The following is a 22,282-nucleotide window of genomic DNA, read 5'->3' on the forward strand; positions in this document are numbered from 1 at the left end:
CCCAGAGGGAGGAGGAGATGATGCCTCAGCCTGAGGTTTCTTATTTCCTGGGAGTTTATCAGACAGGAGGTGACCAGAGCAGCATCCCCCAAGCTCCTGGGCCGAGCCCTGGGAGGGCTCAGGAGGAAAGCTGGAGCTGGGGGAGGTGGAGGCCAGGCCAGGTCTGAAACCAGGGCCAGGTGGAGGGGAGATTTAAAGCCTTTTAGTTTCAACTGAGCTCTCCCCACGGGGGACTCCTTCTGCCCTTTGGCCGCTGCAGTTGCAATTTCCAGGAGGTTCCATCTGCCAGGAGAAACCCCGGGAGCCAGAGAAAAGCCCTGGGAGGCTCCTCACAGCCCCTGATGGATGGCAGAGGGGACAGAGCCCAGGCTTTGTTCTGCCCTGCCACCACCCACCTCCCCCCCTGCCTTCCCCCCCCCTCTGGCAAGCAGGGAGAGGACCCCAGAGGATTGCCTGAACGCTTTATTTCCGACTCGGTTCCCTTCCTTGGCAGCTGAGGAGGCCACAGCAGCCCCAGCGAGGAGAAGCAGGAGTGGAAGAAGTCCAAAAGAACCCAGGAGATGGGGATTTATTTCTCTCGGAGGAAGGCAAAGCCTCAGGGCCAGCTGTGCTGCTGGAGCTGCAGAGGAGCTCTGGAGGTGGCAGCAGGGAAGGGGAGAGGGATGAACAGCTCTGCCCCAGCCAGGAGGAGGCACCAGGCCCAGGGGATGGAGGTGCCCAACACACAGCAGCTGATAAGGCACTTGAAATGACTGCAAAGCCCCCAGGCCACCCCCTGCCACCTCCTGCCCCTCCTCCTGGGTGCTTGGCAGGTCAGCCTGGGGAAGGGGGTGTCGGTGGAGGGGTGGTGGTGCCCTCTGGCTGGAGCTGTGCCAGGCAAGGGAGGGGTGCTGGGCACTGCTCACTGGTGGAACTTCTTGCCCGGGCTGTTGGCATAGTCCAGCAGGAGCTGGCAGGGGGTGAACTGGCAGCCATAGACAGCCTCGTACTTCCTCAGCTTCTCCACCATCTGCTTGGGTCCATAGGAGTCAACATACCTGAAGGGACCTGCAGGGGACAGGGGGACACGGATGTCAGAGGGGAGAGAGGCACTGAGGGGCCTGGAGGGGTGAGGAGGGCCTGGGATTTCTCCTGATCAAGAAGTGACCCTGGGGGCTTTCAGCAAGACAAGGCCATGCCTGCTCCTTGCCTGGTCAGCTGAGCTGGGGACATGGGGACACTGAGCCCTGAGACCCCTCCTGCAGTGCTGGGTCCAGTTCTGGAGTCCCCAAGCCCAGAAGGACACAGAGCTCCTGGAAGGTGTCCAGAGCAGAGCCACTCAAATGCTCAGAGGGCTGAGCACCTCCCTGGGAAGCCAGGCTGAGGGATTGGGCTTGTTCAGCCTGGAGAAGAGGAGGCTCCCAGGGGAGCTCAGAGCAACCTTCCAATATCTGAAGGGGCTCCAAGAAAGCTGGGGGAGGGCTTTGGACACGGGGGGGGTAGGGAGAGGACAAGGGAAATGGGTTAAAACTGGAAGAGGGGAGAGTGAGGTTGGAGATGGGGGAGAAATTCTTGAACTTGAGGGTGCTGAGCCCCTGGTTGCCCAAGGAAGCTGTGGCTGCCCCATCCCTGGCAGTGTCTCAGCCCAGGTTGGATGGGGCTTGGGCTGGGGGAGGGGTCCCTGACCATGGCAGGGGGTTGGAATTAGGTGACCTTTAGGGTCCCTTCCCACCCAACCCATTCTGATTTTATGATTGTCCCCTTAATCTCATCTTGCCTCCAGGAGGGGAATTGCCAGGGCCTAGGCAGAAGCCACCACCTGATCCCCAAGAGCCCTTCAGTTCCCTCAGGTGTGACCCAAACCTCATCTTGGGCCCCATCCCCTGCCCAGGCTTTGGCCACAGCCACCCAGCCAGGCTGCAGATGGCTCCAGGAGAACATTCCCTGTGCTCTTGGCCAGTTCCTTGGGCTGAAACGTGCCATGTCCCATGGCTGAGGTCATCAGCTCAGCTTTATCTGTGCCACGTGAGGGCATGGGGACACACAGTGTGTCCCTGGGTGCCATTCCTCTCTCCAGAAGTGCTGCCAGATGCTCACCTGCTCCAGCAAGAGCTGAGATCCCAGAGCCTGGTTGTTCACTGAGCACCAGGGGGCTGCATGTGGGGTTCCTTAAAAACGTGGGGCCCTTGCCAACCCCCCAGCCCACCTACCCCCCCAGGGCTACCAGGTGTGGGCAAAGCTCTTCCTCTGGAGGCCAGCACAGCTCTGCCTTCCCACTCCAGCCTGAGGACACAGCAGAGGAACTGTGCTGGTCCCTGGCAGAAAGGTCCCACAGCAGCTCCTGGCCTCCCTGCCACCTCCTGTGGGGTGGAGAACCTGGAGCAATCCCCCAGGACTGATGTGGGAGAGGGACACCCCTGCTCAGACAGCAGCTCGCTTGCCTCTTGGTGGCTGAAGCCCACTGGGAAGCCCACTAGCCAAGCCAGGCAGCCCCAGGCACTCACCTCCCAGGCAGGGTGGGAAGCCCAAGCCAAAGACAGCACCAATGTCCCCCTCCACGGGGCTGCTGAGGATCCCCTCCTGCAGGCACATGGCTGCCTCGTTCACAAACCTGCTCACCAGGCGCATCTGGATGTCCTCATCTGTGCACCTGCAAGGGAAGGGACCCCTCAGGGCCTGGGAACCCCCACGGGGGGGGACAGCAGGCAGGGAAGGGGATGGCTTCCCACTGGGAATGTCTGGGTTGGTGGGACAGGGCTCAGCTCTGTGGTGTGACCTGCAGCAGGGGTGTGAGAACCTGTGAGGGCTCTGGGCAGGCAGGTGGGAAGTGCTCCAGGAAATGTTTCAGTGCCAGGATGGACAATGAGGTCCAGCACCAGAAGACCCTGGCTCAGGGTGTCCAGGGAGGTGGTGGGAGCCCCAACCATCCCTGGAAGTTTTTAAGGCCAGGCTGGATGGGGCTCTGAGCACCCTGGGCTGTGGGAAGTGTCCTTACCCACAGCAGGAGGGTTGGAACTGGATGAGCTTAAAGGTCCCTTCCAAGCCTGGAAATTCCATGATTACATTCCATTCTTATTCTAAGGTCTTGGCATGGGCTGTGCCAACCCACCAGCCCTGGCAGCCCCCTCACAGGAAGCTTTCTGCTGGTAAATCCAAGGGGTGCCATCCCTGCTGGCCCAGAACCAGCAGCCCAGCTGGGAAGAGCCCAATGCCCCCTGGAATGACTCCTGTGCTCAGCCACAGCCTCCAGTGCTCCTCAGAGGGGGGAGAGGCACTGGGCAGAGGGAGAACATTCCCTGCCCAGCTCCTTACACCTCGGGGTTGGCTGGCACATTGAACCGTGCCAGGATCTCCTCCATGCCAGAATTCACACTCCTGTTCTTCACCCCCTCCTGGTAGATGTAGAAACCTTTCCCAGCCTTCCGACCTGTTGGGGATCAAAGGACACAAGTCAGCTCCTGCCAGGCATCCCTCACTGCTCCTGGCACCTTCACCTCTGCTCTCCTTGGGCTTCCTGCTTCAGGAGATGCCCCCCAGCTCAGGGAGCACCAGGACAGAGGGCAGGGGACCAGGGCCAGGTGCCTTCTCCAGAGATGCTGCCACCTCCAGAGGACAGCCAGGCAATGCCACCACTTCTGTGGCTACAGCAGCAAACAGACAAGGATCTCAGGAGCAAGGGACAAAGATGTCCTGGGTCACCCTCACTGCCAGGGGTCTGGTGACAGCAAAAGGGCATTGGAGGGTGACAGCCAGAGGTGACACTGATGTGCTCAAAGGCACGGGCAGAGGGAGGCAGCTGGTGTCACACAGAGCCACAACCTTTGCTCACAGGGAGCTGCTCAGGGCTGGGTTCTCTCCAGCAGTTTCCAACCATCTGCTCCCCACACCTGGGGGTGCCCAGGCAGAGTTCATACAGAAGCCAGAGGGTCCTGAGCTCCTGCCTTGGCTCTGGGCAGCAGAGACCCCAGCCTGGGACCCCAGAGATGGACACGTGTGGGGTTGGGTGACCAACACGGGGATGGCTGGGGTGATGCTGAGCTTCTCCTCCCCCCACACCCCCAAAGTCCTTCTCCTCAGGGCTGCTCTCCAGCCATTCCCCACCCAGCCTGGATTTGTGGATGGAGAATGGGTCTGGGTCCCTGCCTGCTGCTGCCCTGTGTGTAACACCAGCTCTGTCCACGGCCTGAGGTCCTCCCAGGGTAGAGCTGAAGGTTCCCAAGCCATTCCCAGCTCTGCTCCCTGACTGCTCTCTCCCCAGGCAGCCCCTGTGGACGTTTGTCCTTGAAGGAAAGGACAAGGTGTTGGATGGAACCACCACCCAGTGTCTCACCTAAGAAGCCTTTTTCCACCATGAGCTTGAACAACTCGATGCTGCCTCCTCCAAAACGTTCTCCAAAGGCTTTGCCCAGGTCCTCAGCCACGTGTGTGGCCACGTCCACCCCCACCTCATCAATGAGGGTGGCAGCACCCACGGGAAACCCAAAGGCTGTGGAGATGGCATCCACCTTCTTTGGGTCAAAGCCCTCCTGCAGAAAGGGAAGAGGAAACTGTCAGCTCTCAGCCTGAGGGTCCTGAAAACCCAAGGTGGGGGCACAAAGCTCTCACTGCTCTGGGGCCACGGGCTGTGACCACCCTCACTAGCCACTGGGCTACCAACAGGAGCAGGGTGAGTGGGCTTGCACTGCTTCTGACTCTGTCCTGGTGCCACGTGGGGAGGGAAGAGCCTCATGGGTGCCTCCAGCAGGTCTCAGCATGACCCCAGCTGAGCCCAGGGGATGGAAGCAGCAGAGCTGACAGGGCTGGGGGGGTTTGGGGATAACCATGGGATGGAAGCAGCAGAGCTGAGAGGGCTGGGGGGGTTTGGGGATAACCATGGGATGGAAGCAGCAGAGCTGAGAGGGCTGGGGGGGTTTGGGGATAACCATGGGATGGAAGCAGCAGAGCTGACAGGGCTGGGGGGGTTTGGGTGCCCTGGGAGGGGTACCTGGAGAACCCGGACCACTTCAGCCAGCATGGGGCCCAGGCACCTGGTGGTGTAGAAGCCAGGTCCATCCTAGGGAAGAGGAGGGCAGAGGAAGGTGAGTACAAACCACAGGAGCTCAGCAGCACAAAGAGGCTGTTTCAGAGCCCAGACACACAAACCTCCATTCCTGACACTGGTAAAATCAGTTTCTCTCTTGGAGGGCTCAGCAAGGTTTAGAGACTTCCTTACTCCCTGGAAGGTCCCACCAGAATGAGTTTTATTTAAAGGGTTTCTACCTAAACCAGTCTGCATTTGACCTCAGCAGCCTGCACAGGTGCCCTTGCTTCACCAGCCCCAACTCCTGGGGCAGGGATCCTCAAGTGAAACAGGCACAAAGGGGTGGTTTCACCTCAGATGCTGCTCACAAAGTCAGGAAGCAGCAGCTGAGCTCCAACTGTCCCTCAGGGAAGGCTCTGATGTGGGGATGGGGCCTGGGGAAGCAGCACTCTGTCCCCACTGGCCTCTAGAGCTGCCTTGAGCACCTGGAGAGGAGCCAGTCCTGCTCAGCACTGCTGGGAACACCAACCCAGAAATGCACCCAAACTGCCCCAAGATCCCACCTGAACCTCCCACACCACTGAAGCTGCACCCCTGGAGCTTCCCACTACACCACGAGAGCCTCATCCTGCTGAAGGAACCATAGAATGATGGAATGATTAAGGTTGGAAAAGATCCAAACATCATCAAGTTCAACCTTCAACCTCAACCCAACACCCCCATGGCCCCCCCTGCCCCATGTCCCTCATCCCCACATCCCCAGGGGTTGCTCTGAAACCCCTCCAGGCATGATGGGGACTCCAGCCCTGCCCTGGGCAGCCTGGGCCAGGCCCTGACAACCCTTTCCAGGCAGAAATTCTTCCCCAGCTCCAACCTAAACCTCCCCTGGCACAACTTGAGGTGTGCCAAAAGTTCCTCTTGTCCCATCCCTTCTTCCTTGGGAGCAGAGCCCGACCCCCCCTGGCTCCAACCTCCTCTCAGGGGGTTGCAGAGAGCCACAAGGTCTCCCCTCAGCCTCCTCTGCTCCAGGATCAGCACCCACAGCTCCCTCAGATGCTCTTCACAACTTCTCCAGACCCTTCTCCATCTTCTCCAGCCCCTTCCCCAGCTCCATTCCCTTCTCTGGACACTCTCCAGCCCCTCCATCTCCTTCTGCTCCTGAGGGCCCCAGAACTGACCCCAGGATTGGGGGTGCATCCCCAGCACATGGATGATCCCTGCCCTGCTCCTGCTGCCCACCTGGGCACCCACAGCTGAAAGCCCATGGCTTTTCTGAGCCTCTGCTGCCTCTCCTTACAGACCCCAGCACTTGGTTCCACACCTGACTGTGCTGCAGGTGTGTTTGTCCCTGTGACACACAGGGAGGTGATGGGCACTGCTCACAGCCCCTCTGGCCCTGGGGGGCACAGTGCTGCCCAGACACTGCTCATCTCCTGTGGCATCTGCCTCCTGGGAGCTGTGTGGGACAGCCAGGTGCTCCAGCAATGCTCCTGCACCTTCAGGTCTCCCATGGCTGCTCTAAAGGACACTTGTGGGGATCACCTGGGCACCTGACTTCTTTTCCCCTCCACTTCACCTCTCAGCAATGTGTTCCCATTCCCAGCCACGTTCCAGCCTCCCCTCAGTGCACAGGACCACCCTCTCATTCCTCATGGAATCATTTTGGAAGGGACCCTAAAGGCCACCGAAGTTCCAAGCCCCCTGCCCACTGAACCAGGTTGTTCCCAGCCCCATCCTTTATCCCAGCTCCTCCTCCCTGCAGTGTTCCCTCACCTTGACCACGATGACCACCTTGCCCTGCTTGAGGCCAACAGCAACAGCAGAAGCAGCTGTGTCCTGGGAGGTTTTCTCTGTGGTGATGATCTCCAGGAGCTGCATCCTGTCCACGGGGGAGAAGTAGTGCATCCCAATCACCTGTGCAGGGGGAAGAATCCCAGGAGGTCAGGGGATGGCAGGGACCTCTGGAGATCACCCAGTCCAACCCCCTGCCAGGGCAGGGTCACCCAGAGCAGGTCACACAGGATGGTGTCCAGATGGGTCTGGAATCTCTCCAGAAACTCCCCCACCTCTCTGTGCAGCCTCTACCAGTGCTCTGCCACCCCTAAAGCCAAGAAGTTCCTCCTCATGTCTGGATGGAACTTGCCATGTTCAAATCTGTGCCCATCACCCCTTGTCCTGTCCCTGGGCACCACTGAACAAGGAGCTGAGGGTTAAGACAGAAATGTGGCTCCTTGAGCAGCCCTCTGGGCCAGCCAAGAGCCCAGCTGCAGAGGGAAGCAGTGCCACCCAAGTTATATTAACAGGCTGGCAGCAAAACTGGGACAGGGAATCTTATCCAAGCTCAGGCCCCAGGTGAATTCCAGGCCCTGTAGGTCCCACCTGAGCTGGCAGAGGAGCCACACACCTGGTGGAGCTTTAGAATAGATGTCAGGGGCCCTGTGTTCTGCTTGTGAATACTGATTCTTTCTTTTTTTTTTTCTTTTTTTTTTTTGTGTTGAAGTGAATTTTAAGGCTGAGAAGACAGAGTGTGCCAGGGACTGATGACAGAGGAGGGGGCAGCCTTCCCCTGGGAAGGGGGTGTGGGACTGGGGATCCTGTGCTGCCTGCCTGGCTTTCTGAAGGGTCCTGTGATCACCTTCAGGCCTCCTGCACATGGCTCTGCCAAAGCCAGGGGCACCTTGCTGGAGACTGGCAGACTGCAGAGATAATTAAAGAGAAGACACTGATTAGTTAAGTGATTTCCTCTTCCTTTCCCCCACAAAGAGCCCTGACACAGTTTGTAGCATAGGAGGATGTTGCTTACAAAGATGAACACCTGAGACTCAGTTTGCACTTTAGGTACAGCTCAGGTCCAAGAGCAAACAGGGAAGAGCCTGAAGAGCCCCATGAGGGTCCCAGGAAGCCCCAGCAGGCAGGGGCAGCTCTGCAGTGTCCAGAGAACCTCTGCAGGCAGAGAGGTGGCAGAGGCAAAGCAGGCTCCAGAGCCTTGTGGGGATGTAGGGAGCCCAAGGGTGCTCCTGCATCTGTGTAGAAACTTCCCAGATGAGCTCCAGAGCTTCCCTCTCATTAAATCATTGAAGAGTTTGGGTGGGAAGGGACCTAAGAGGTCACCCAACCCCTGCCAGGGACCCCTCCCCCAGCCCAGGGTGCTCCAAGCCCCATCCAACCTGGGCTGAGACACTGCCAGGGATGGGGCAGCCACAGCTTCCTTGGGCAACCTGGGCAACCAGGGGCTCAGCACCCTCACCCCAAGCAATTCCTCCCTCACATCTCATCCCCATCTCCCCTCTCCCAGCTCCAAACCCTTCCCCCTTCTCCTAGCCCACTCCAGCCCAGCCAGGACATCACCTTATTCCAGGCCACCACTAACCCATGTCCCACACCTGAGAATCACAGAATGCTCATGGCTGGAAAGGACCTTGGAGATCACCAAGTCCAACCAAACCATTTCTCCCTCCCTCCCTCCCTGCCCAAGATCTCCTCTCCATCTCCCCTCTCCCAGCTCCAAACCCTTCCCCCTCGCAGGCTCCCATCCCTCCAGGCCCTTGTCCCAAGTCCCTCCCCAGCTTTCCTGGAGCCCCTTCAGGCACTGGAAGGTGCTCTAAGGTCTCCCCGGTGCAGCCTTCTCTTCTCCAGCCTCAACACCCCCAACTCTCTCAGCCTGGCTCCAGGGCAGAGCTGCTCCAGCCCTTGGATCATTTTCAAGGTCCTCCTCCTCCTCCTCCTCCTCAAGCTGCTCCTGTCTTCCCCAGCAGTTTCAGAGGGGAGATGGGATGAGCTCACAGGAACTGCTTCCTCTTCCCTGCCCTTTCTGCAGCCCTGGGCAGGCAGAACAAGTTCCTCCCATGAGGGGAGGTGACTCTTCAGTTTTTCTGTCTGTTTTACCTCAATGTTTGCCCAGGGAGGTGACTCCACTTGGTCACACAGATCCCTCAGTACCACTGCAGTGTCACACTTGGTCTCCTGCTCCTCACCCTGAAGGGTGCAAAGCTCCTGGAGGGTTTGGGGTCAGCTCTGGCAGCCTCACAGCAGCAGGAACCACCCCAGCCCTGGCAGCACCCAAACCCAGCAAGGAGGTGCCTCCTCCCAGCAGTGCTCCACCTGCAGCAGGGTTCCTGCTCAGCTTCCTCCATAACCTCTTTGGCTTCAAGCAAAGGGATGAAGAACTCCTCTGCTCCAACCCTCTGCCACCTGCTCTTGGTATCCTGCTCACCTGGATCATGTGGAAAAACAGAGGGAAAACCCCACTACCCCCTCAGGAGCTTATCCCATGAGTTCAGCTTCCAGCAAATGACTTTATTTTCCCATCATGGCCAGTTACTGATGTCTGGTCAGTTTATCAAAATGACCAAAGCCTTTCCTGGCAGGGACTCCCTCAGCTCAAGCCCTGCCCCAGCTCCTCTGCCCCCATGTCCACTGCCTTTCCCTGAACACTCCTTACTTCACCCTCTCTGGCCAACATCAAGCCTGGGGGGGTGATTCCACCTTCACCCCTCTTCCTCCCTGCCCAAGGAGCCCAGGCTCTTTGTTGAAGGCAGAGGACGAGCAGCTGGTGCTGCTGGTTCTGAGGAGGCAGCAGAAGAACTCAGAGCTCCCCTACAGCAAAGCCCTGAGGGGCAGCCCTGGCAGAGGGGAGCCAGGGTGGGCACCTGGCAATGGGCACTCACCTTCTCTGGCCTCTTGCTGGCAGCAGCAATCTGGCTGATGGGCAGAGCTGAGGTGTTGCTGGCAAAGATACAGTGAGCAGGGATCACCTGTGGCAGGGGGAAGAGGAGGTGTGAATGTACAGGCTCTGGGGTCAGACAGAACCACACAGCAGAACCACAGAGGGGCTGGGGGGGAAGAGACCTTCAAATGGCAGTGAGCAGGGACATCTTCACCCAGAGCTGGGACATCTTCACCCAGAGGTCACCCAGAGCCCCATCCAACCCCACCTGGGATGGTTCCAGGGATGGGGCATCTCCCACCTCTCTGGGACACCTGGGCCAGGGGCTCAGCACCCTCAGTGGGAACAATTCCTCCCTTCTCCCTCACCTGACCTTCCCCTGGCTCAGTTTAAAACCACCACCCCTTGTCCTGTCACCACAGGCCCTGCCAAGAAGTCTGTCCCCACCTTTCTCACAGCTCCCCCACCACACAGTTCCTTCCCCAGCTCTGCTCCTCAACAGAAAAGTGCAGTGGCAGCAAGACAGAGAGAGTGAGTAAAGGACTGCAAGTTGTGGAGATACCAAAATATTACTTGGATACCAAAACTCCTTCCAATCCTGGGGTCAGTTCTGGGCCCCCCAGAACCAACCAGAAGGACATTGAGAGGATGGAGTGTCCAGAGAAGGGAATGGAGCTGGGGAAGGGTCTGGAGAAGATGGAGAAGGTCTGGAGAAGTTGTGAGGAGCATCTGAGGGAGCTGTGGGTGCTGATCCTGGAGCAGAGGAGGCTGAGGGGAGACCTTGTGGCTCTCTGCAAGCCCCTGAGAGGAGGTTGGAGCCAGGGGGGGTCGGGCTCTGCTCCCAAGGAAGAAGGGATGGGACAAGAGGAACTTTTGGCACACCTCAAGTTGTGCCAGGGGAGGTTTAGGTTGGAGCTGGGGAAGAATTTCTGCCTGGAAAGGGTTGTCAGGGCCTGGCCCAGGCTGCCCAGGGCAGGGCTGGAGTCCCCATCATGCCTGGAGGGGTTTCAGAGGAAGCCCTGGGGATGTGGGGATGAGGGAAGGGTTGGACTCCATCACCTTCAAGATCCTTCCCAACCCAAACAATCCTGTGGTTCCACAAGAAGCCATTGCTGTCCCATCAATGTGCTCAGACAAATGAATGTTTTTTGGCTCCCAGGAGCCTGGGAATGTCAGAACTGCCCTGTCCAGCTCAGAACTTTCTCCCCAGTGAGCAGGATCCCACCCCTGACACCCACCCAGGGACTGCCACAGCCCCCTCCCCCCTGAGCCTCCCCAGGACCAGCACTCACAGCCTCCACTTCCTTCAGCACTTTGTGTTTGATGTTGATGTCCTCAAACACAGCCTCAATCACCATGTCTGCCTTCTCAAAGCCCTTGTAGTCCAGCTGGCCTGTCAGGTTGCTGAGGATGCAGTCCCTCTCAAAGGATGTCAGACTCTTCTTCTTCACCTTGCTGTTCAGCCTGGGGAAGCACAACTCTGTCACAGCCCAGCCTGCTGCAGGTGCCCCCCAACACCCAGCTCACCCCTCCCTGCCTTGAGGGACAAACTCCCTCCTGGAGCTGGGGCCCAAAACACCATCTCCAATCCAGCAGGATTGTCACTCTGCATCCTGATGCCTGTGGAAAAGGGAGAGCCCAGCTCACAGCACCTTACCCTGAAGGGCTGACATGCCTGCCAGTGCAGAGCTGAGCACCATTACTGCTGAGCCAGGAGGAGAGGAGAAAGAAAACCCAGCTTTTCAGAATGGATTTCTCCTGACATGGGCCCCAGGCAGCCAGCAGGACTTCCACCCTGCTCCTTTCCATAAGCTGCAGCTAAAGGGAACAGGTACAGCCACCTCCTGCTGGGCTGGCCACCTCCCTAAGGAGCTAGGGTTATGGAGCTGCCTTAAAAGGAAGGATTCCTGGGACATCTGATGGCAGAAACCTCCAGAGGAAGAGGTGCCAGCAGTTCCTGACTGCCCAAAAGCAGGGAAGTATTTTTGACTCAGGGCAGCCCCCATCCCACCCTGACCAGATTCCTCTTGACTCACATACCCCTTGAAGATCTGCTGCTGTCCTCTGTCCAGGCCTTGCTGAGCTGTGTCCTTCAGAATGGTCTTCAGCCCTTTGTCCACTGACACCTGGGCAATCCCAGCTCCCATCAGCCCTGCTCCCAGCACTGCCAGGGTCCTGCACACACAGGGACAAGAGGGAACCCCTCAGGGCTGAGTTCCCATTGCTGCTCTCAGACTCACACCCTGCCCCCCAGGAGCTTTTCTTACTGAGGTCACACAGAAAGATTTCACTTATGGGTGAGACCTTCAAACTGCAGAGATTTGGGAACCCCTCTGCTCTGCTCTGCTGCTTGTCAGGAATGCAAGGAGGGGATTGTCCCCTCTGCTCTGCTCTGCTCTGGGGAGACCCCCCTGGGGTAAAGCTGTGTCCATCTCTGGGGTCCCCATCAGCAGAAGGACCCGGAGCTGTTGGAGCCAGTGCAGAGGAGGCCCTGGAGCTGCTGGGAGGGCTGGAGCAGCTCTGCTCTGGAGCCAGGCTGAGAGAGTTGGGGGTGTTGAGGCTGGAGAAGAGAAGGCTGCACCGGGGAGACCTTAGAGCACCTTCCAGTGCCTGAAGGGGCTCCAGGAAAGCTGGGGAGGGACTTGGGACAAGGGCCTGGAGGGATGGGAGCCTGCGAGGGGGAAGGGTTTGCAGCTGGGAGAGGGGAGATGGAGAGGAGATCTTGGGCAGGGAGGGAGGGAGGGAGAAATGGTTTGGTTGGACTTGGTGATCTCCAAGGTCCTTTCCAGCCATGAGCATTCTGTGATTCTCAGGTGTGGGACATGGGTTAGTGGTGGCCTGGAATAAGGTGATGTCCTGGCTGGGCTGGAGTGGGCTAGGAGAAGGGGGAAGGGTTTGGAGCTGGGAGAGGGGAGATGGGGATGAGATGTGAGGGAGGAATTGCTTGGGGTGAGGGTGCTGAGCCCCTGGTTGCCCAGGTTGCCCAAGGAAGCTGTGGCTGCCCCATCCCTGGCAGTGTCTCAGCCCAGGTTGGATGGGGCTTGGAGCACCCTGGGCTGGGGGAGGGGTCCCTGACCATGGCAGGGGGTGGAATTAGGTGACCTCTGAGGTCTCCTCTCACCCAAACCACTCTGGGATTCTATGACTCCAGGCCACTCAATCCCAAGCACATAGGAGGTCCCAGCATCACTGGGTCCCAGCTGCTCCCCATACTTCACTCACTTCACCTCTCGCTGGGGTGCCCCAAACTTGTTCTTCTTGCACTGCACCTGCCCGTGGTAAAGTCCAATCAGGGCCCTGGATTCCTTTGTCATTGCAAGTTGGCCAAAGCTCTGCAGGAAAGAGAAGAGAATCACAGAATCAGTCATAGAATGGTTTGGATTGTAGGGACCTCAAAGCCCCCCAGTGCCCCCCTGCCATGGTCAGGGACCCCTCCCCAGCCCAGGGTGCTCCAAGCCCCATCCAACCTGGGCTGAGACACTGCCAGGGATGGGGCAGCCACAGCTTCCTTGGGCAACCTGGGCAACCAGGGGCTCAGCAACCTCAAATTCAAGAATTTCTCCCCCATCTCCAACCTCACTCTCCCCTCTTCCAGTTTTAACCCATTTCCCTTCTCCTCTCCCTACCCCCCCGTGTCCAAAGCCCTCCCCCAGCTTTCTTGTAGCCCCTTCAGATACCTGAAGGTTGCTCTGAGGTCAGAAGCAGAGCTTGGCACTTCACAGCTGCCTCACCTCCAGCACACAGACATCAAACATGTGGGAAGGGGAGAGCAGAGCCCCCAGGGCACTGCCCAGAGCAGTCAGAAAAGGAGGAAGAGCCAAGAGGCACCTCCTGTGGAAGCACAGCCCACCTTGCAGCACCTCCTCCCACCCAGGCTGCCAGGGAGCTGCTTGTTCCACATCCTTTCCCACAGACAATCCAACCCAACCCCTCTGCAGGAGTCTGTTCCTCTCACAGGGGCTCTGCCAGGGAAGCAGAGCACCCAGGGGCTCTCCATGCCCACCTCCTGCCTTCCCACTGCCCTCAGGTTTTGGGGAACATCTCTGAGCAGCCCAGTTCTCACTGCCAGCAGGAGCCTGAGGCTGCTTTCAGAGGAGCACAGGCAGGCAAGGAAACCAAAGACTTCCACACCCCCCCCAGCAGTGGGCAGGGAAGGGGAGGGCAGGCAGGAGGACAAAAGCTGATGTGAAGTGCCAGAACCTGAGCCAAGTCAGGGCAGGACAGCTGCCAGCACCAGGCAGGGGCAGAGCAGGGCTGGGAGGTTGTTAAAGTGTCAGAAACCCTGAGCCTGGAAGGGGATCTGCACAGCCCTGTCCTGCTGGGGAGGAACTTCAAAAAGCCAGGGCACTGATGCTTAGTATTCTGCCCAGAACCTTCTGAAGATCTCCAGCCTCCTGCTGTTCCCAGGAAAAAAAAAACCCAACCAAAAAAACCCAAACAACCCAACATTCATTCTTTTCTGTAGGGAACAGAGCATCCCCAGGCTTTTGTTCAGCCCCAGAGCAAACGTGGGAGGAATGGATAACCAGGGGAGAGAGGCAGGAGGCACCCAGCTACAGCTGGGCAGGACCCAGAGGAGAACAACAGAGCTACTGGGGAGGGCAGGAGCCTGGGGATGTGACAGACAGAGAGCCCAGCTCACCCTCAGCTGCTCCTCTCAGGGCTTCCTCTGGAGCAGAGGGTGCTGAGGGCTTTGGGGTGCAGGATGGGGCCCTCAATGGCTGCCCCTGGGTGGGGAGGAGCAGAGCACAGCATGGAGCAGGGTGCTGGGCCTCCAGAAACCCCTTCCTGGGAAGGACACAGGGCTCCCAGAGCTCATCCCACCCCAGCACCACCTCCACACACCTTCAGTCCCCTCCTGGGGCACCCAGCAGATCCTGGCTCTTCCTGGCCCCAACCTGGTGGCCAAGTGGCAAGAAGGGAGCCAAGGACAAGTCAGGAAGGTCCCCAACATCCATGGGATCATCCATGTGCTGGGCACTGCTGAGGCTGCACCCCCAATCCTGGGGTCAGTTCTGGGCCCCTCAGGAGCAGAAGGAGATGGAGGGGCTGGAGAGTGTCCAGAGAAGGGAATGGAGCTGGGGAAGGGGCTGGAGAAGTTGTGAGGAGCATCTGAGGGAGCTGTGGGTGCTGATCCTGGAGCAGAGGAGGCTGAGGGGAGACCTTGTGGCTCTCTGCAAGCCCCTGAGAGGAGGTTGGAGCCAGGGGGGGTCGGGCTCTGCTCCCAAGGAAGAAGGGATGGGACAAGAGGAACTTTTGGCACACCTCAAGTTGTGCCAGGGGAGGTTTAGGTTGGAGCTGGGGAAGAATTTTTGCCTGGAAAGGGTTGTCAGGGCCTGGCCCAGGCTGCCCAGGGCAGGGCTGGAGTCCCCATCATGCCTGGAGGGGTTTCAGAGCAACCCCTGGGGATGTGGGGATGAGGGACATGGGATGGGGGTGCTGGGGAAGGGTTGGACTCAGGATCCTCAAGGTCTTTTCCCACCAAAAGGATTCCATGATTTCAGTGTTGGTTAAGGGGCAGCCAGGTCAGAGATGGCCCCAATGCAGAGATTATCCCATGGGAATGTTGTGGCTCTTCTGGGCAGTCAGGTCCTGCAGAACCAGCAGTGCCCAAGTAGCCAGAGCACTGACCCTGCCCACAGCCAGGACCTCCTTGGCATCAGCAGTGACACATTTGATGGAACAAAACTGGGAATGCCAAGGGAAAACTCCTTAGGGGCAGGGTGCTCATTAGGGCAGAGGCTGTGGCAGAGACAGGAAGGGACTCAGATGGCTGAGGATGAACAAGGATGGGAAAGCCATGACCATGTGTGGGACACCCACACCTCACCCCTAAGCAAGCTGCTGGGGATTCTGCTTCCCTGCTCAAACCCTGCACCTGCCCACCAGGGTCTGTCCAAGCTCCACATTCCACTCTATTCCTATTTTCCTGCCCTGGGATACCTCTTCCATGATTTCAATACCTGCTCAGCCCCACCACTGCCTGGAGTTACCAAGAGGAAAAGCAGAATAAGAGGTGAAGTCTCCCAGGCTTGAAAAATGCAAAAGGTTTTTAACTTCTCTTACAAGGTTCTGGTGCAGGGACACCTCTCATCCAGCCCAGGCTGCTCCAAGCCTCATCCAACCTGGCCCTGAACACCTCCAGGGAGGGGGCAGCCACAGCTTCTCTGGGCAATCTGTTCCAGAGTCTCAGCACCCTCCTGCTGAAGAACTTCTTCCTCAGATCCAGCCTGAACCTCTTCTCCTGCACTTTCAATCCATTTCCCCTTCTCCTGTCACTGGACACTCAGGAAAAGTCCCTCTGCAGCCTTCCTGGAGGTTCCCTTCAGGGATTGGGGGGCAGCTCTAAGGTCCCCCTGAGGCTTCTCTTCTCCAGGCTGAACAATCCCAGCTCCTCAGCCTCTCCTCATGGCAGAGCTGCTCCATCCAGCCCCTGGATCATCTCTGTGGCCTCCTCTGGACTCATCCCAACAGCTCTGTGTCCTTCCTGTGCTGGGGACACCAGAACTGGACCCAGTATTTGGGGTGGGGGTCTCACCAGAGCAGAGGGGGAGCATCCCCTCTCCTGACCTGCTGCCCAAGCTCCTCTGGATGCCCCCAGGTTGGTTTCTGGGCTGCAGCAGGGCACTGCTGGCTCCTGCTCAGCTTCTGCTCAGCCAGCACCCCCAAGTCCTTCTCTTCAGGGCTGCTCTGGCCCCACTCTGTACCCCAGAGTCCTTACCAGGTATTCAGACACCCTGCTAAGATCCCACACACTCTGGGTCTCTCAGCCTCTCCTTGTGTGCCAGATGCTCCAGGCCTTTACCCACCCTCCTGGCCTTTTGCTGGACTCCAGTCTGGACCAGTGCAGGGGCAGCACCTGCTGAACTTCAGGAAGCTCCTGTCTGCCCACTTCTCCAGTTTGTTGAGGTCCCTCTGAGTGGCCCAGTCCTAGCCCACAGACTGACTGGAGTGGCTCCTGAAGAGGGCAGTTTGACCCAGGGTTCAGGAGAGAGAAGTCCTGGTCTGGCTGAGACACTACTACTGAAAACTCCCACCCCCTGATATTCAGAAGCACCCAAAAAAACCATCCAGGGGTGAAAAAGGAGCCCCACAAAGTATCCAGAGTATGAGAGAGGACAAAGAGCAAAACCAAGAGTCCTGGAGAGTGATGAGAGGGTAAAAAGGTGACAGAGGAAACAGACCATGGATTAAAATGGAAGTGTGTTCTTGGAGTTTGCACCAAACTGCCTGGGAACACTGGTGAGAGAGCTGTACCCACACCCCTCCACGCTCCCTGTCCCATGGGACCATCAGGACAAACACCCAGGGCTCAGAGCCAAAGGCAACCCAGGTCCTGCCTGCTCACACCCCACTCACTGGAGTGAGGAAAGGCTCCAGGTGTTTTCACACCTGGAAGAATCCTGACTCAACAAGAACCCTGTTGCTCAAGACAGGCCTGGAAATTTTCACAGCCCCACTGCCAGAAGAAGGGGCAGGGAGCAAGAGGCCATTTCAAGCAGCCTGTGAGGAGTATTTAGAGCAGCCAGTGAAGAAAAGAAGGCTCCAAGAGGACTTAACAGTGACCTTCCAATATCTGAAGGGGCTACAAGAAAGCTGGGGGAGGGCTTTGGACACGGGGGGTAGGGAGAGGAGAAGGGAAATGGGTTAAAACTGGAAGAGGGGAGAGTGAGGTTGGAGATGGGGGAGAAATTCTTTAATTTGAGCCTCAGGTTGCCCAAGGAAGCTGTGGCTGCCCCATCCCTGGCAGTGTCTCAGCCCAGGTTGGATGGGGCTTGGAGCACTCTGGGCTGGGGGAGGTGTCCCATGGCAGGGGGGTTGATCTTCAAGCTCCCTTCCAACCCAAACCAGTCTGGGATTCTGTGAATATTGCCCTTTGTGGGTATTGAAACACAAATCCCCCCAACTCCAACCCCAATTTACCCCCAATTAGCAGGGATTTCACCTCCTTACCTGGGACTCAGTGAGGTACCCAGCATCACGGCCCTGATCCAGCCCTGTCTTTACAACCTGGTTGGTAAAAAAGAGACAGAGTTCAGGGCACTGCTCCTGCACTGTCACTGCTCTCAGAGTCAGAGGGCAGCATGCAGGGGTTAGAGATCTCTCAGCAACAACTTAAATAGTGAGAAGTCATTTCAAAATAAGGAGTCAGCCCTGGAGAGTGTGACTAAGGCAGCACCTGTGTAACTCAAGGGATGAACTCTCACAGTACTGGCTGGGTAGTGCTGGGAAAGCAGCAATTTGTCTTTTCCTGGCTTCAAACAAACTGACCCAGCTGGCCAGAAACTGTAGAGGAAACCTGGAAAAACTGCAGCTGAGTGTTCCAGCTAAGCTGTTTCTTTCTGGTACCAACCCCACACAAACTGGTAACCATATTCTGAGTCTTACCATGCTAGCTCTCCTTGAGACTGAGCTCCTGTGGAGCCTGGGGTCTCCAGCTCAGAGAGGGAATCACCTTCCCTCCATCTCCTGCCACGTTATCCCACCCTCCCTCTGGCTTCCTTGGGCTCCCAGCAGGATTTACCTCGATGATCTTTAGAGGGGCAGGGTAGAGTCCTTTGGTTTGCTTCTGAACTTTGCTCTCCACTGTCTTGTAGACTTGCTGCCTGACGAATGGCAGGGCCATGGCATAGTCTGTGATCCCTGCAAGAGGGGACAGGAAAGCTCTGAGCTGCACAGGATTTCACCTGGCAGGTTAAGGAGGAGCAGGGATGTGGCTGCTGCAGATCTGCAACAGAAACATGGGCCTGAAACTCCAGCACAGGCAGCAGGGGCTGCTCAGAAGGGCTCCATGGCTTGTGCCACAGACAAGGGCTGAAGTGTCACCCTCCTGGTGAGGGGCTGAGCTCTGGGGAGCACAACTCCCATTTCTGGGCTCTGCAGGAGAAGGCTGCTGAGTTTAAACAAGGGGAAATGGGTTTAAACTGAAAGAGGGGAGATTCAGCTTGGGGATTAGGAAAAAAATCTTCACCATGAGGGTAGTGAGACACTGGAACAGGTTGCCCAGGGAGGTTGTTGGTGCCCCATCCCTGGCAGTGTCTCAGCCCAGGTTGGATGGGGCTTGGAGGGGTCCCTGGCCATGCAGGGGTTGGATCTTGATGATCTTTAAGGTCCCTTCCAACCAACCCCACTCTGTGGTTCTGTGACAGAGCAGCCCCAGGTGCCCCTTGGTGACACAGCCTGGGACAGAAGCTGCTGCTCCAGCTTTGGGGAGTCCCTGGAGGGAGGTGTGCTCTCCCCAAGGCCTGAGCTCCCTGCTGGGGCACTGCAGAGCAGCTCTGCACAGCAAGGTTTTCTCTGCCAACACACCTGGCTCAGGAGACAACTGCAACACCAAGCAACCCTTGTTCTGAAGAATTAAAAGGAATTAAAAGGAGGGGCACAGACACATCCCTGAGAGGCAAAGCTGGATTATACTCAATCCTAGGGAGCACAAACCACCCCTGGGCTTTGGCTGTGATGCCCACACACTTACTCTGTACCAGCCCTTTGGATCTCTTGGCAGACATGGTTCTGTTGGCCAGTCCTCTGCAAAGTCAATGGCTATCTCCTCCAGGTACTCCATGGTCCTTGCTTCTGGAGGCTTCACACTTGGCCCTGTGAGCAGAAGAGGAGGATGCAGCCAAGGAAGGATGAGGCAGGCACCATGATGCTCCTCTGAACAGCCACCACTCTGCTCCTCCTCACCTCTGAGGGAAAGGCAACAGCCTGAAGGCTTTGAACAGCCACAGAGTTGTACAGGGATGCCAAAATGCCACCTCCTGAGGGGAGCAGAGGGACAGCTGCCACCTAAACCCCAACGTGACTTCCCAGAGCCATGGAATGGCTTTGGTTGGAAGAGGACATGGAGGCCAAGAGGTGGATCCACTGCTGAAGGAGTTCAAAAGCTCAATCCAAGCCAAGAATTGGATGGGGCTGTCAGGGCCCATGTTCTGCTCATGGCTGAGCTGCTCCATGGATGGAGGTCCCACCACCTCTCCAGTTTCAGCCCATTATGCCCTTGATTCTTCAGCCTTTCACCCTGCAGCTCCACACAGCTCAGCTGTTCTGCTCCTTCTCCTTGCCCCTTTCTCCCAGGGTACAGAAAGTTCTGAACCATGGCAGCCATGCAAATCTCCTGTCCTGGAGCTGGTGTCCAACTAAACCTCAACCTCTGAGCTGGAAATCTCTCACTGATGCCACACACAGCAACACCCAGGGCAGCCCCAGCTCCAGGCCACCCCTCTGGGGGTCCAGCTGTTGAAAATGTCCCACCCAGAGTGTCCCCCAAGCCACCACCCAAGGAGCTGCACCCCATGCTGAGAGTGGGGTGAGCCTGGGTCACCAGCAGAGAGCTCAGGGCTGCAGTTGGGTGAAGGTGCTGGAGGCAAAATGGAAGAGCAACCACCCTGCCCAGAGCCTGCTCCCTCCCTGCCTCTTACCCAGCATCATCCTGAAGGAACTGCAGCTCTGGGACCTCCTGAACCTTCCCCAGCATCATCCTGAGGATGCTGCAGCTCTGGGACCTCCTGAACCTTCCCCAGCATCATCCTGAGGGAGCTGCAGCTCTGGGACCTCCTGAACCTTCCCCAGCACCATCCTGAGGATGCTGCAGCTCTGGGACCTCCTGAACCTTCCCCAGCATCATCCTGAGGATGCTGCAGCTCTGGGACCTCCTGAATCTCCCCCAGCATCATCCTGAAGGAGCTGCAGCTCTGGGACCTCCTGAACCTTCCCCAGCACCATCCTGAGGGAGCTGCAGCTCTGGGACCTCCTGAACCTTCCCCAGCATCATCCTGAGGATGCTGCAGCTCTGGGACCTCCTGAACCTTCCCCAGCATCATCCTGAAGGAGCTGCAGCTCTGGGACCTCCTGAACCTTCCCCAGCATCATCCTGAAGGAGCTGCAGCTCTGGGACCTCCTGAACCTTCCTCAGCATCATCCTGAAGGAGCTGCAGCTCTGGGACCTCCTGAATCTCCCCCAGCATCATCCTGAGGATGCTGCAGCTCTGGGACCTCCTGAACCTTCCTCAGCACCATCCTGAGGGAGCTGCAGCTCTGGGACCTCCTGAACCTTCCCCAGCACCATCCTGAGGGAGCTGCAGCTCTGGGACCTCCTGAACCTTCCCCAGCATCATCCTGAGGATGCTGCAGCTCTGGGACCTCCTGAACCTTCCCCAGCACCATCCTGAGGGAGCTGCAGCTCTGGGACCTCCTGAACCTTCCCCAGCATCATCCTGAGGATGCTGCAGCTCTGGGACCTCCTGAACCTTCCCCAGCACCACCCAGAGGGAGCTGCAGCTCTGGGACCTTCTGAATCTCCCCCAGCATCATCCTGAAGGAGCTGAAGCTCTGGGACCTCCTGAATCTCCCCCAGCATCATCCTGAAGGAGCTGCAGCTCTGGGACCTCCTGAACCTTCCCCAGCACCATCCTGAAGGAGCTGCAGCTCTGGGACCTCCTGAATCTCCCCCAGCATCATCCTGAAGGAGCTGCAGCTCTGGGACCTCCTGAATCTCCCCCAGCATCATCCTGAGGATGCTGCAGCTCTGGGACCTCCTGAACCTTCCTCAGCACCATCCTGAGGGAGCTGCAGCTCTGGGACCTCCTGAACCTTCCTCAGCACCATCCTGAGGGAGCTGCAGCTCTGGGACCTCCTGAACCTTCCCCAGCAGCTGCTCTGCCCTCAGAAAGCACCACAGCAGGAAACTGCTCCTTAGCATGGGGGACAGAACAGAACCAAACCCCCAAACTCCTCTTCCTCTCCTGCTACTCTCACCCTCCACCAGGAGCTGAGGGCTCCAGCTTCAAGGTTTTCTCTCTCTTCATACACTCAAGCAGACCCCAGGGGCTGCCCACCGGGGGGTCCTCAGGAAGAAGCAAATAAAACAAGGCTATGAAGCTGATGAAGGGACTTGGAGCTCTCTTCAGGGAGGAAGGGCTGAGGGACTTGGGTGCTTTTAGTCTGGAGGAGACAGAGAAGGGACCTTACCAACACTCATCAGTACTTCAAGAGTGGGTGTCAGGAGGATGGGGCACAAACCTGAACGTAGGAACCTCCATCCAAACACCAGGAGGAGCTTCTTGGCTTTGAGGGTGGCACAGGCTGCCCAGGGAGGTGGGGGAGGCTCTGGAGATTCTCAACCCACCTGGACACCATCCTGTGCCACCTCTCAGGGTGACCCTGCCCTAGCAGGGGGTGGGATGATCTCCAGGGGTCCCTTCCACCCCCTGCCCAGCTGAGGAAAGCTCTCAGGAGCTCTCCCTCAGAGCCTGGCAGGATATCAGAGCCAGCCAGGAGCAAAGCAGCCCAAAAAAACACTGAATTTCACTTCACAGGCAGTACTGAAATCACTGCCCAGAGCTGCTGCATGATCTACATTTCAGCCTTGCCCAGTGGATTTCAGAGAATACACTGGAAATGTGAGAGTATTGGGGAGTTCTGAGCTCAGACTTTAACCCCTTCCCAATTCTCTTATCCCCCCTCAGGGCAACAACCCCTCCAGCCTTGCTGACCTGAGGTGCTGCAAGAAGCAACCACCTGACTTCTCCTTTCCATGGGCTTGGGCTTTAAAACCAACAAGTGCTGGAGTTTGGTACCACAGCTGAGGAAATCAGCTGCTAATTGTAAGTCTGTAA

At 57.8% G+C, this 22,282-nt stretch overlaps 1 protein-coding gene across 1 annotated transcript; it reads right to left on the reverse strand.

Moving 5' to 3' along the window:
• Positions 1-447: 447 nt before the first annotated feature.
• Positions 448-20,096, reverse strand: HADHA (hydroxyacyl-CoA dehydrogenase trifunctional multienzyme complex subunit alpha). The gene is given in 15 exon segments (XM_030468816.1): positions 448-1,047; positions 2,484-2,629; positions 3,292-3,406; positions 4,310-4,505; positions 4,964-5,032; positions 6,773-6,913; positions 9,667-9,753; positions 10,958-11,129; positions 11,706-11,840; positions 12,888-12,997; positions 17,619-17,675; positions 18,190-18,308; positions 19,141-19,194; positions 19,197-19,262; positions 20,087-20,096. Coding segments are annotated over 15 exon segments (1,623 nt in total). The 3' UTR covers positions 448-901.
• Positions 20,097-22,282: the final 2,186 nt, after the last annotated feature.

This window comes from Calypte anna, unplaced genomic scaffold (assembly GCF_003957555.1).
Source record: "Calypte anna isolate BGI_N300 unplaced genomic scaffold, bCalAnn1_v1.p scaffold_86_arrow_ctg1, whole genome shotgun sequence".
Classification (NCBI taxonomy): Eukaryota; Metazoa; Chordata; class Aves; order Apodiformes; family Trochilidae; genus Calypte; species Calypte anna.